We start from the raw sequence: 12,551 nt of genomic DNA on the forward strand, positions 1-12,551 counted from the left end.
GGCTATCACAGGTTGTGGGCTGCAGGTTCTGTTTCTCCGAAATCACACTGGTGATTAGCAGGAATTGCTATTAGGGAATCCCGTCCTCTTTTTTTTCCTCACGGGATCAATTGCGTCCATTGGCTGACAGCTCTGAGTTTTCTTTACATTTACCAAGTACTCTGTCAATAAGAGCGAGTTCTTGGATTTTGTGTGAATTGTACCACCTAGAAATTTGAACTTACTATTTTAACACGATGATGGTTCTGTGAAGATGCAGGGTTGTAGATAAGCAATAAGTATTCTTCACAGTAAAACTCTAATAACCTAATAATAGGTTCCTGTTTGGGGAAAAAGCCCAATTTGACCTTTAGTTTTAACTCAGGAACTGTACCAATGATTTCCAGTGAAGGGAGTGTAGTCATTAATCATTTCAGATAAGGCTGGTTTAGCTGCGGCTATCAGGCCCGGTTAAAGGAGGGAAATTATGGGCAGACAGTCTCTGAAGTAATTCTTTCCCTTAGCACATGATATATTTTATATTTTTATTTATTATCTCTTCTCCCTATGGAAATGTAAATTCTGTGATACTTTTTGTTCTGTATCTTCAATATCTAGTACAGTATCTGGCATATCTAGATGTTTCATGAGTATTTGTTGCATAAATGAATCAATTGTTCCTAAACAAGGTTAGCCAAGGTTGTTATATATTTATAAGATGGGAAGCATATTGTCTTTTATCTAGGGAAACACTTGCCCATTTGCTTCCTTACAAAAGTAGGTTCTGATGGGATTTGCCAGGGACTGAAGCCTGGGGGCAGGAGGGAGATGGGACTGTAAAGTTTGCACTGGCACAGCCTTTGCTTTGAGATTCAAGACACAAAGGAGCAGTTTCCTGTAGAAGCTTCTGTCCAACATGATGCTAGAAGGGGGCCCCAGAGCACTCAAATAAATGAAGTTTCCTATCTTACAGCAGAGAGCCCAAAACACTATCTAAACATTGACTGGGCATGTTAGGGATTAAAAGGCCATGTGAGGGGCGCCTGGGTGGCGCAGTCGGTTAAGCGTCCGACTTCAGCCAGGTCACGATCTCGCGATCCGTGAGTTCGAGCCCCGGGTCAGGCTCTGGGCTGATGGCTCAGAGCCTGGAGCCTGTTTCCGATTCTGTGTCTCCCTCTCTCTCTGCCCCTCCCCCGTTCATGCTCTGTCTCTCTCTGTCCCCCAAAAAAAATAAATAAACGTTGGAAAAAAATAAAAAATAAAAAAATAAAAGGCCATGTGAAACCCTTTGACCAGGCCCTATTAATTGGTATTCTAAAATTTCCTTTCACTGAAATCGAATGATCATATTTGGTCTAGTCTTCATATGAAAAAACATTTCTTTTTGTTGTTGGTTGTTTTAAAGTTTATTGATTTTGAGAGAGAGAGAGAGAGAGAGAGAGAGCACACACTCGTGTGCACATATAAGCAGGGGAGGGGCAGAAAGAGAGGGAGAGAGAATCCCAAGCAGGCTCTGCACGGTCAATGTGGAGCCCAAGGCAGGCCTCAGTCTGCAAGATCATGACCTGTGCTGAAATCAAGAGTTGGACGCTCAACCAGCTGAGCCACCCAGATGCCCTGCCCGGAAAAACATTTCTATAGATGGCTCCTGACTTATGATGGCTTGACTTGCATTTTTTTTTTTTTAACTTTACAATGGTGTGAAAATGATATGCATTCAGTAGAGATAATACTTCAAATTTTGAATTGGTATCTTTTCCCAGGGCTGGCAATTATGATGCTGGGTGGGCAGTGAGGCTCAGCTCCCAGTGAGCCACTGGATCAGGAGGGTAAACAACCAATATACTTACAACCATTCTGTGTCCAAACAACCACCCTGTTTTTTACTTTCAGTAAAGTGTTCAGTAAGTTACATGAGATATTCAACACTGTTGTAAACAGGCTTCGTGTTAAAAGATTTTGCCCAACTGTAAGCTAATGTAGGTGTTCTGAGTGTGTTTCAGGTAGGCCAGGCTAAACTCTGCTGTTTGGTAGGTTAGGGGGATTAAATGCATTTTTGACTTAAAGATTTTTTTAACTTACGGCTTTATGGGGACATAAGCCCACTGTAAATTGAGGAAGATCTGTAATTTTGAAAGACTTGAGATTTTTATTATTAGGAATGTGTGTTTATTTTATATCAGCACCAATTTGAATGATCATTTTCAGCATCAATTACGATGATTATGAGTTTTCTATGGCTTTTTGATATGATGCATTATAGTAATATTTTTTCCTTTCATAGAATTAATCCTATCTGATTATATTATGGTTTTTATATACAACTGGCTTAGAGTTACTAGTATTTTATTTATATTTTTTCCATGTAATTTCATAAATGTAGTTAGTCTTTAATCATATACTTTATGCTACCTTGCTGAATGCTAAATGAATTTAGAAGATGTTCATTTTTTATTTAACATTGCAATAGTATTTACGTAGACAGTAAGGATTATTTTTTGAGGCTTAAAATAATTAAGCTGATCTGGTATTATCTGTAATGGAAATTATAATTTCTTGTATCATTATTGTCCTATTTAAGTTTTTGGTTTTTGAGTCAAATTTTCATGATTATATTGCCTCTGAAAATATTCCTTTTTTAAGATTTTATAATTTAAGTCAAATGAAGTATTCTTTTACAACTGAAAATATCTTTTTCACAGCTTTATTTTTTATTCTCACTTTTTTGTATTTTTGTTTTAAAAGTTTTAATTAGAAGTATGAGAGGCTTTTATTTTATATTTTAAAAACTTAATGAATGCACCTTAAAATTCTACATTTTTTAAAAAAAATTTTTTTCATGTTTTTATTTATTTTTGAGGCGGAGAGAGACAGAGCATGAGCAGGGGAGAGGCAGAGAGAGAGGGAGACACAGAATCTGAAACAGGCTCCAGCCTCTGAGCTGTCAGCACAAAGCCCGACGCGGGGCTTGAACTCACGGACGGCGAGGTCACGACCTGAGCCGAAGTAGGACGCTCTCACGACCTGAGCTGAAGTAGGACGCTTAACCGACTGAGCCACCCAGGCGTCCCTACATTTTTTAATATTAATTAATTTTATAAATTTCCTTTCCTTTAGGCCATCGTTATTCTTTTAAATTTTGGCATTGAATACTTAAATTATTTGTTTTTTTAAGAGAAAATAGCACTTAGAGCTATTATTTTTTTCCCCCTGGAGGATACATTTGAGTTTATGCTGTACATTTTGAAAGCTACTATTCTTTTAATTGAAGGCTATTGAAAAAAAATCTAAGTGATTAATTTAAAATTTTTATTATTTTAAAATTTTATTGTATTATGAATATTTAGATTTTTGAAGTTGCTACTGCACCCAAACTTGGTAGTTTGGCTTTATTATAGGGAGGATATGGAGGTGATTAAGAAATACTGGGTCTGAAAGTAGCCCAAAGGCAGAGTGACCACACATCCTTCTTGATTGGATCCAATTGCTTTCTAGATCTGCTATTCTGACCTAATTGTTACAGTACCCCTTTCTTTCCCAAAGTATCGTGATAAATTATATGCTCATTTCAAGGCATTTCAAGGACCAAAAGCTCTCATAACATATGCCCAGACAGTGCACAAGGTGAAGTGCAAATATTTCAATGCTCTTTGAAGCAGTTGCCCTGGACTCCTTTCTGCTCCTGCCCATTTCCCATTTCTAGTCCTGTTTCTGCTTGAAACCTCACTTTGTTTCTTGTACTTAATGGTTCTGTGTATGCCTGCCCTTCTGGATGACCCAGTGATTTGATATTCCTAGGTGATGCTTGGTTCTCCCTAAGAACTCATCCCTATCTTACTTTCTCTTCCTGCTGGATTTGCTCAGCCAGAATGCCTGGCCACATCTGGCAACACCTGGGCCAGTCTCAGTCTCTCCCAAGGGAGAGAAGGGCAGGAATTTAGAATGTAGCAGAACCAGGACTAGGGACAAGTCTCTAATGCTTATTTGGTGCTATCATGACTATCCATTTTTCTTTTAATGTTTATTTATTTTGAGAAAGAGAGGGAGAGTGTGTGTGAGGGGCAGAAGGGCAGAGCAAAGGAGAGAGAGGAAGAGTGAGGGAGAGAGAGACAGAGAGAGAGAGAGAGAGAGAGAGAGAATCCTAAGAAGACTCCATGCTGTCAGCGCAGAGCCTGACATGGGGCTCGAGCTCACGAACTGTGAGATCATGACCTGAGCCGAAATCAAGAGTTGGACGCTCAACTGACTGAGCCACCGGGTGCCCCTCCATTTTTCTCTTAACACAAAAAGAAGTGTGCAAGTAAAATAAAGTGAATTTAGAAGTTATCACTCACTTTTCCACATCTGTTCTCTGTTTTTTCAAGTCTACGCTCTTGACTATTTTTGTGTTTTTTTTTTTTTTTGTAAAATTGTAGTTAAGTTTGGTTGACAAAATCTAAGTGATCTAGTTAGTAAGCATATGGACATAATAATTCTCTGATGTTGTTTCATGGGTAAACATTTAAAATTTCTATGAAATCTTTTTTTTCCCATACGGTGACCAGTTAGGAAATTGGAAATGATCGTGGCTCCTTACCCGGAGGGATCCTCTCTCGCAGTATTCGATCACCCCAAAGATCATGGTATCAAGCTTCACGGTGCCGTAGAACTTGGTTAGGTTGTAATAGTCCATCTGAAGCAACTAAGATAACATGTTTACTTACAAAGCAAGTCAGGCAGGACGGAGCACCACAGTACAATTAATATGCTAATAAAACATGTCATGTTTTAGGTCTTTGGGAAGATGTATTGTTCTTGATACATTTGAATGTCAGTACATTTCTTACTGACGCTACATCGTACTCAACAGTTTTGCTTTTTTCAGCGAGAAGACTGGAATATGAACCTTTGACTATGCTCAAATCCTATCAGGGCCATTTTCCAGGACATGCTAATAGATTTCTAATATGTTTTACACCATCAAACACCATTCTTCCACTTCTGCTGGTAGAATTTTCAACCAAGAGGAGTATAGTCACCCATTTCTTGGTCTGAGGGCTTATTTGTCACCATCCCCAATAACATCTTGCGCCACTGGAGACTTTGGTGCTTGGGCAAGACGGAGTGAGCTATTTCTCACTTAAGGATTTCAAGTAGGAGACACATACCTTGTTCAATTCTATCTTCTGTTTCTCAGTGAAATTGCCATCATTGTGCTTCAGATCCTTTAGAATCACTCGCTACAAAGATCAATTGAATTAAGGAGATAATGTTGTAGCATGACCACCGATATGCATATTATAATAATTTGCTGTGGGTCTATCTTCCCAGCATACTGTAAGCTCTTGGGAGTAGTGACTATTTTATTGATATTTATATCTTAGGTGCCCAGTGCCTGCCTAGGCTCAGGTTTGAATGTTTCTTTAAGAATAACTAAATGAAAAGGGAGGGAGGGAGAAAGGGAGGAAAGAAGATACAGAAGTCCCACACGGGACTGTTGTATTCCCACTGCAATGCGCCAAAGTAGAACACTAGGGTAGTTTGGACTACTCTGAACTCTTCTATTTTTTTCTTTTCCTTCTTACACTCTACCACCTCTTAAAAATTCTATCTGTCTTTCAATTTTCCCACCATTGTGAGTTTGGTACCTTTGAAGCAGAGCCCTGCCCATCCCTGTGATAAGCTCCAAGAAGAGCCCCTCGGGCCAGCCCCCACCATTGCACTGCTACCATCAGGAACCAGGGGAATGCTGGGCAGCAGGCCTGGAACATAGCCTATTGAGAGTTCAGAGAAGCAGAGGAGACTAGTCACCTTCTTGTCGTATTTGCACTGTCGGAGTCTCTGAATTGTGTCTCGTCTCTTGTCATCATCGATCTGGCACAAGAAAAGGCTAATTATTATAGAAACTTCGTATCTTGTCCCATCTACTGCCAAAGGCAGAGTGACTCTACCAGGTGGGCCCTATCTATTGGTTCACAGCATGCTGGGCAGGCTCCCTGTCACTACTCACATTCACTCTCCAACAGGGTCTTCTTTCCAGGGATCTGCTTCTCAAGCTTAACTCTGGGTCCTCCACCCTTTACCTCCCTGCTTGTGGCCTACTGCAGCCAGGGATTTCCTTTGCTTCCTTCTCTTCTGGCCCATTCTACTGGGAATCTTGGCCTGTAGCTATAGACAGGTGCTCTTAGGGAAGTGTGTTGTGCACTTGAGTTGCAAACTCGTGCCTCAGGCCCAGTTAGCGATGCAAGTGAGGACACTGGGCCGGGGGTCTAACGAGGGCAGCTCTGGGTTCAGCCTAGAGTTGCCAGATCATGTGATTTGTCAAAAGAAGCTGGTAATGTGGATTCTCCTGTCCCATTCCAAAATTTTTATATTTGGCAATTAATTTGAAAAGATGTTAAATATTAAATGAAACACACACACACACACACACACACACACACACCTACAGGCTAGATATGGCTCTTGATCTGCCAGACTTCTGGTCCAAGGGCAGAAAAAAGATTGAAAACTATTGCCTCTTTCAGTTTGGTTTGCATAAAAACGTGTGATGTATTATAATATTGGTTACAACCTATCTCATAGGACCTTTTGAAATGTGAGTGAAATAAAGTACATCAAATTCCAAGCATGATGCCTGGCACAATGCAGATTAATAAATGTCAGTTGTCTTCTCTTCCTCTTCTCATTTTACAAATGAGCTACATAAGGGTTAAATGGCACTAAGTGTCACATACGGACAGACAGCAGTATGTGAGCTTGCTGTCTTGTGTCATATTCTTTTTACTGAGCCCTTGATTAGGTCACTTAAACTATTTGAACCTTAGTAACTTTTCTGGGAAATCCTAACTGACAGAGATACTGCAATAAAGTTTGTGAAATTGTTTTACAAGCTTAAGTGTTTTATCCTCAAATGAATTATCATCATCTTCATTTTTTTTTTTTCGTCTGTTACTCATCCCTTTGACTTTCCTGATTTCTCTTTTTGTCTGGCTACTTTGGTTTTCTCTTCCTTTCTGTTTTAGTACAGGAATGTGCTCTTTCTCATCCCGTCCCTTGGTCTTGTTTCCTTATCTCTGTCTTCAGCGCATATACAGGATTTGAACCACTGCTTGTGTGGTGGTGTGGCATTTTCCCCTCTTGCTGACTTTGGCTGACCACCTGGGGCTTTCTCCCTGCTCCACATGACTCACTGGAAGACCTCTCCTTACAGCCAGTTCCTGGCTGCCTGCTCCCCAGCCTTCCTGAAATTCAGAGTGACTCTGACTCCGCATGCCCTGAATCACCTCTATTCTGTCCCAAAGACTTATTGTCCCAAAGACATACTCCTTAGCCAGATGAGTGGGCTAATCTGATTGAATTAACACATAAAAAATTCTGTAATGTCTGATGAGGGATGGATGGGTTATATTTCTAGGAATACTTACACCTCAAGAAGACAGAGACACAATATTTTAGGCTTCGTCAAAAAGAACAAACATGAAGCGTGAGGTTTGAGACAGTGGGGGAGGCTTGTGAGGAGTGGAGGCATGGCTGGATGTGTGCAGAGGTGGGGCACGTGGCAGCCTGTGCTGGTGTCATAAGAAGCAGAGGAGTACTCGCTCCTTCTAGAGGTCTCCTCTCCCCTCCGGGGGTCCTTCCAATTAGTCATTTAGATCCAAAAATTCTCTCTTGGGAAGCCCAACAGTCTTATGATTGTCTGTACCTTTCTGTGAATTACTGCAAGGTGGATTTTATCCTGACACTTGCCTGTGACAGAGTGGTCTTTGCGAATAGAAGTTTTATGTGTGAGCTTCTGAATGCAACAGGAAGGATGTTCAGAGAAGGAGCATTACTGGAGGCAAGGGAGACCTAGTCCTCGTATAGTGTGAGGGGGTCCTAGCTCTCGGAGACAACATGCAGGAGCTGGGTGGAGTGACAAGAGCTGGTAGGGTGGCTCCAAGGACAAACCTGACCTGGCCCAAGGCTGAGGGACCCCACTCATCTCTTCACGTGGAGGTTCTGGGTCTCCCTCTTCTCTTAGTATGCTTTGGTATAAAAACTCTGATAAAAATACGGTCAAAGATAGGTTTTAGGATCTCAGCCTTCACAGTGAGATAGACTAGGTTCAAACTGTGGCCATGTTCCTGAAGTTAACCTGTTAACCTCACAGGACTCGGGCGAAGGTGAAACGGGTCAATGCATCTGGCACAGGAGAAGGGCTCAGCGTCAGCTCTTATTGGCAGTAATCCTGCTCATTAGCTGTGTGTGTTCCTGCACCTGTTTCCTAACCCCACATCGTTCAGTTCCCTCATCAGCAAAGTTATGATAAAGTTTAACTCTTGAGTTTCTTGTCAGAAACACTGCGGATGAGATAATATGGATCCAGCATTGACAGCACTCAAGGGGAGGCATTATTACTGGCTGCTGTGATATTTCCTGGCTGAGGGAGAAGGCAGGCAAATATCAGCAGAGGCCTCATTCTTCAGCAATGAGCAAGATAAGCCATACATCCTTAGGATGGGCAGAGTAGTAGCCAAGGTTAAGTGGAACTCAAATTCTCTATCCTGACGTCTATGTTAGGGCAATGGAGGATCAATGAAAACATGGGAAGCTGAGAATTAGAAAATGTCTAAGTTCTAGACTCTCCAACAAATGATCCCTGCTTGGCCCATTTCTTAGCACACTACCAGTCTTGTCAAATATCTGGCAAGTTGCACTAGCTCTAGCTTTCATACCTTCAGGCTAACATGGTTGGTCTCATTGGTCTCCAGAGGAAAGATATTTTCAGGAGGAATGTGGGACCATTTTTTCTGACGAAGTTCATATTCTTTCTTATATTTTCTGTGAAAAGAATAGAACCAGTCAATAGGTTTTTTATTAACATTCATGCCATTTAGCTTCTGAACACTAAGAGAAATTTAGAACACTGATATTCTCAGGTAGATATGCAGTGAGACAGGTTAGCCCCATGGTGTGACTCCATATTCTTTAGAGTGGTGAATTCTGGCTATTAGTGGAGCTATAAGGATTTCTGATGTGTTTCTCCCTTCCCTTCCCTTCCCTTCCCTTGCCTTCCCTTCCCCATTGCCCCTTCCCCATCTTCCCTTCCCCATCTCCCATTCTCTTCTCTCCCCTTCCTTCCCCTCCTCTCCCCTTTCCTCAGGTCCTTCACTAAGGCAGCTCTTCACTATAATGAAGAATCTGAACTGATGATATGGAAACAGTAAGGAAAAAACAAAAAAAAAAAAATTAAGCTTGAAAAGCAAAAATGGTAATTTTTAAGCCACCAGAGAATATACCAGATTCCTAAACAAGCCAGTTCCTCTTATGCATTTGTGCCTTTAAAAAATAAATGTATAAAGAAAATAGAAAAGCATAGAGAAAATGTAACACGCATTTCAACATTCAAAGTATCACCTTTTTAAAGTGTTTCTCCCAGACAGTATAGATAAAGCAGAATTCTTGGGTTATAGGAAACACAACTTTTTGTAGATATTGACAAATTATTTCCCAAAGTGGTTACACCAGCTGACCCACCCATCATTAGAATTCCTGTTTCCTCCATATTCTTAACATTTGGTATTATTAAACTGTTTTTTTTTTTTTACCATTATGATGTATGTGAAATGGTATTTAATTGTTGCTTTGTGCTTCATTTTTTCAAAATATAAGCTTTTCTTTTTAGAAAAAAAGGTGTTTATTTAATTTGAGAGAGAGAGAGCACATGCACACATGTAATCAGGGGAGGCACAGAGAGACAGGGAGAGAGAGAATCCCAAGCAGGCTCTGTGCTGTCAGCATAGAGCCTGATGTGGGGCTCAAACTCACAAACCATGAGATCATGATGTGAGCTGAAATCAAGAGTCGGATGCTTAACTGACTGAGCCACCCAGGAATCCCCATTTTTTTTTTTACTACTAGAGAGATTCAATGTCTTTTCAAACACTAGTTTATTGCTTATTTTAACTTTATTGTATAGAAAGTTTAGTTTTCATTATGGCCACATTCATTTTTTTTCTTCTGTAACTTACCTTAGCTGAGAAATATTTTCCTAGTTGAGATCACAAAGTCATTTTCTATTAATTTCTTCTAAGTTTTGAAGTTTGAGTTTCACATTTAGGTCTTTATTCCATTTATAATCCATATGGAATGAACTTTATATTTGTGTATAGTTTCAGGTAGGATTTTAATTTCATTTTTTGGGGGATTTTAATTTCATTTTTTCCATGTTGCAAGCCTACTGTGCCAATATCATTTCCCAATTGACTTGTAATATCACCTCTATCGTATTCCAAGTTCCAATGCTTGCTGTGTCTGATTCTAGAATCTGAATTTTTTCCATTGAGCTATTTGTCCTTGAGTTTGTCTTTGCTTGTGGTCATTTGACAAACTTCTACTCACCTTCTTAACCTCATCCGTGTGCCCTTATTAATGTCCCCTAAGCAGAAATGATTATTTTCTTCCTATGCTTTTCTGAGTATTCCTCTATTAAGTACATATAAAATAGTATATTACTGACCGATGATTATGATCCTAAGACCTGGAGGCAAAGTAGTCTTATAGCCTTGAAGGCTCTCATCTCTGCATTCCCAAAGACTCTTGGGACCCAAGAGAGCCAACTGTCATCCATATTGAATCAGAGGATGCCATAAATCATTCACTACTTTTCTTGTATAGGCAGCTGTAATGGAGAACTATGTGAATAACATCTGTCTACCAGATCTCATTTGGACGCATCACTGCTCTGGCCATTGGGAAACCCTATCTCTGCCTCCTGTGTTTAAAGAAAATGGAAAATGCCTGTTTCTGCACGTTATTGTCTCTTACCTTGTGATTTACCCCTATCTTAAGCTGACAATCATTTGGACTTGGTTTCTGAAGGACAACTGCCACATTGTGACCTTGCTATTGACTGGATTTATTATCCTCAAATTGTGGTTTCTGGTTACCTTCAACTAAATGACCGCAATACACTGTATATGTGTATATATATCTCAAATTTGGGGTAATGCAGTTACAGGAGTCAAATTCTGCCTTCAGACTGAACAGAGAAATCTACTTCCTTTCCTGGAGAAAACTTTAACTGATATGGAACAGTTTGGATGCTCTCATGAGAAAGTATAGTGACACACAGATCAACACGTGTGATACACAGAGAAAAATTGTTATCTGGTTCAGTTGGGAAATGGGGGTGATTCTGACAATATAATATGATGGAAAGTTTTGTGTGTTTAACATACACAGATTAAGAGGTAGTGTGATATTCACTCACTCATTTATATGTTCAACAAATATTTCTGAGTATACATTATGCCTCTGTCACTGTGCGGGGCAATCCATATGTCCAAATTGAGTAGAAAAACCAGGGAACTGATGGTCAGAAGGCCTGGCTGCTAGTCTTGGCCCTACACATTACCTGGTGGTATGATTAAAGACGAGCCATTAGGTTTTCTGGGTCCCTTTCCCCATGCAGAAACAGGAGGAGGTAGATGATTTCAAAGGACTCTTCCAGACTGAACATATAGAGACTTTGAAATCTCCCACAAAATGCCAATAAACAGCAGAATAGCTGTCTCTACCTATAGAGTGCCCATTATATGGTTGTCACTATACACACCTTATTTCAAGTTCTCACAACAGGTCAGATGAGGATACCGAAGCTAAGTAACACATCATAATGCACTCAAAATCACACAACTAGTAAGTCACAGAACTGAGCTAGATAGGAGTTCAGGTCCTTCTGACACCAAGCTGTAAGTGATCTATTCAGTACCATTCTGCCCGTGATGTGGTCTTTGATGCAGAATGCCTTCATGATCTTCGATCTGTCTAGAAACCTTCTTGTGAATGTATATTACCATTGATGACATCAGACTTCTCCCTCTCCTGCTCCCTCCCTCTCTGGATGATGAGCACAGTGAAACAAAGAGGGTGACAGGTACCTCAGCACCAGAAGAGCGATGAGGAGGAGCAGAACCACAGCTCCTGTGAGGGTGAAGACCGCAATCAACAGGGCTTGAGGGCCTGTGGTAGAAAAGACAGTGAAAAAATGCATTAGTAAGGATCTTTGAAGAGCGAATAAAAACATTTCAAAGACTCTAGTTGTATAATCTGATTTGAGGAAAGGGAAAGGAGAAACTTTTAAAAAAATATTGATCTTTATTAATGTCTTCATTGGTAGTTCAGGTCCTGTATCTGTGGTCTCTGAAGAAAATTATCTGGAATGTGCCAGGGGAAGTGGTTTAATTCCAGCTATCCTTATAATCTGCTCACTGTACTTCTTATGGGAATCACCAAATGTTACAAGAACATAAAATAGTTTTCAGTGCAGAGATAATTTTGGTGGGAAGCCCACCTAATATCCTTGGAACTCATATACCTAAGGAGGACTCATAGAGAAAGAGAACAAGCACAAATCAGAAGAAAAGTCAGTCACTGTAGAATACCAAGTGACAGTGTTGCCTGCTGGTCCTTCCCAAGCACTACCAGGTCATTGAGGGAAGTCACTGAAGAATGTAAGTGACTTTATTTATTAGAACACTAGTTGTAGGTGGAGCTGTAAGGATGGAGGGATTTAAGAGACTCACAGAAGGGTAAGTGAAACCCAGGAA

The 12,551-nt window shown here is 40.3% G+C and overlaps 1 protein-coding gene across 2 annotated transcripts in view; it reads right to left on the reverse strand.

The window, feature by feature from the left end:
- The window catches only part of GUCY2C (guanylate cyclase 2C), an 82,396-nt gene that overhangs the window by 23,025 nt on the left and 46,820 nt on the right, over positions 1 to 12,551 (reverse strand). For both annotated transcript variants that reach the window (XM_047065800.1, XM_047065798.1), the window contains exons 11-15: positions 11,883 to 11,964; positions 8,676 to 8,781; positions 5,770 to 5,832; positions 5,127 to 5,198; positions 4,556 to 4,660 (exon numbers count right to left, since the gene is read on the reverse strand). In XM_047065800.1, coding sequence (XP_046921756.1) covers positions 4,556 to 4,660; positions 5,127 to 5,198; positions 5,770 to 5,832; positions 8,676 to 8,781; positions 11,883 to 11,964 — 428 coding nt within the window. The remainder of the gene's footprint in view (positions 1 to 4,555; positions 4,661 to 5,126; positions 5,199 to 5,769; positions 5,833 to 8,675; positions 8,782 to 11,882; positions 11,965 to 12,551) is intronic.

The sequence above is a fragment of the Lynx rufus genome, unplaced genomic scaffold (genome assembly GCF_022079265.1).
Source record: "Lynx rufus isolate CCGP_SWC_20201006 ecotype Redwood Valley unplaced genomic scaffold, mLynRuf1.p SCAF_7, whole genome shotgun sequence".
NCBI lineage: Eukaryota > Metazoa > Chordata > Mammalia > Carnivora > Felidae > Lynx > Lynx rufus.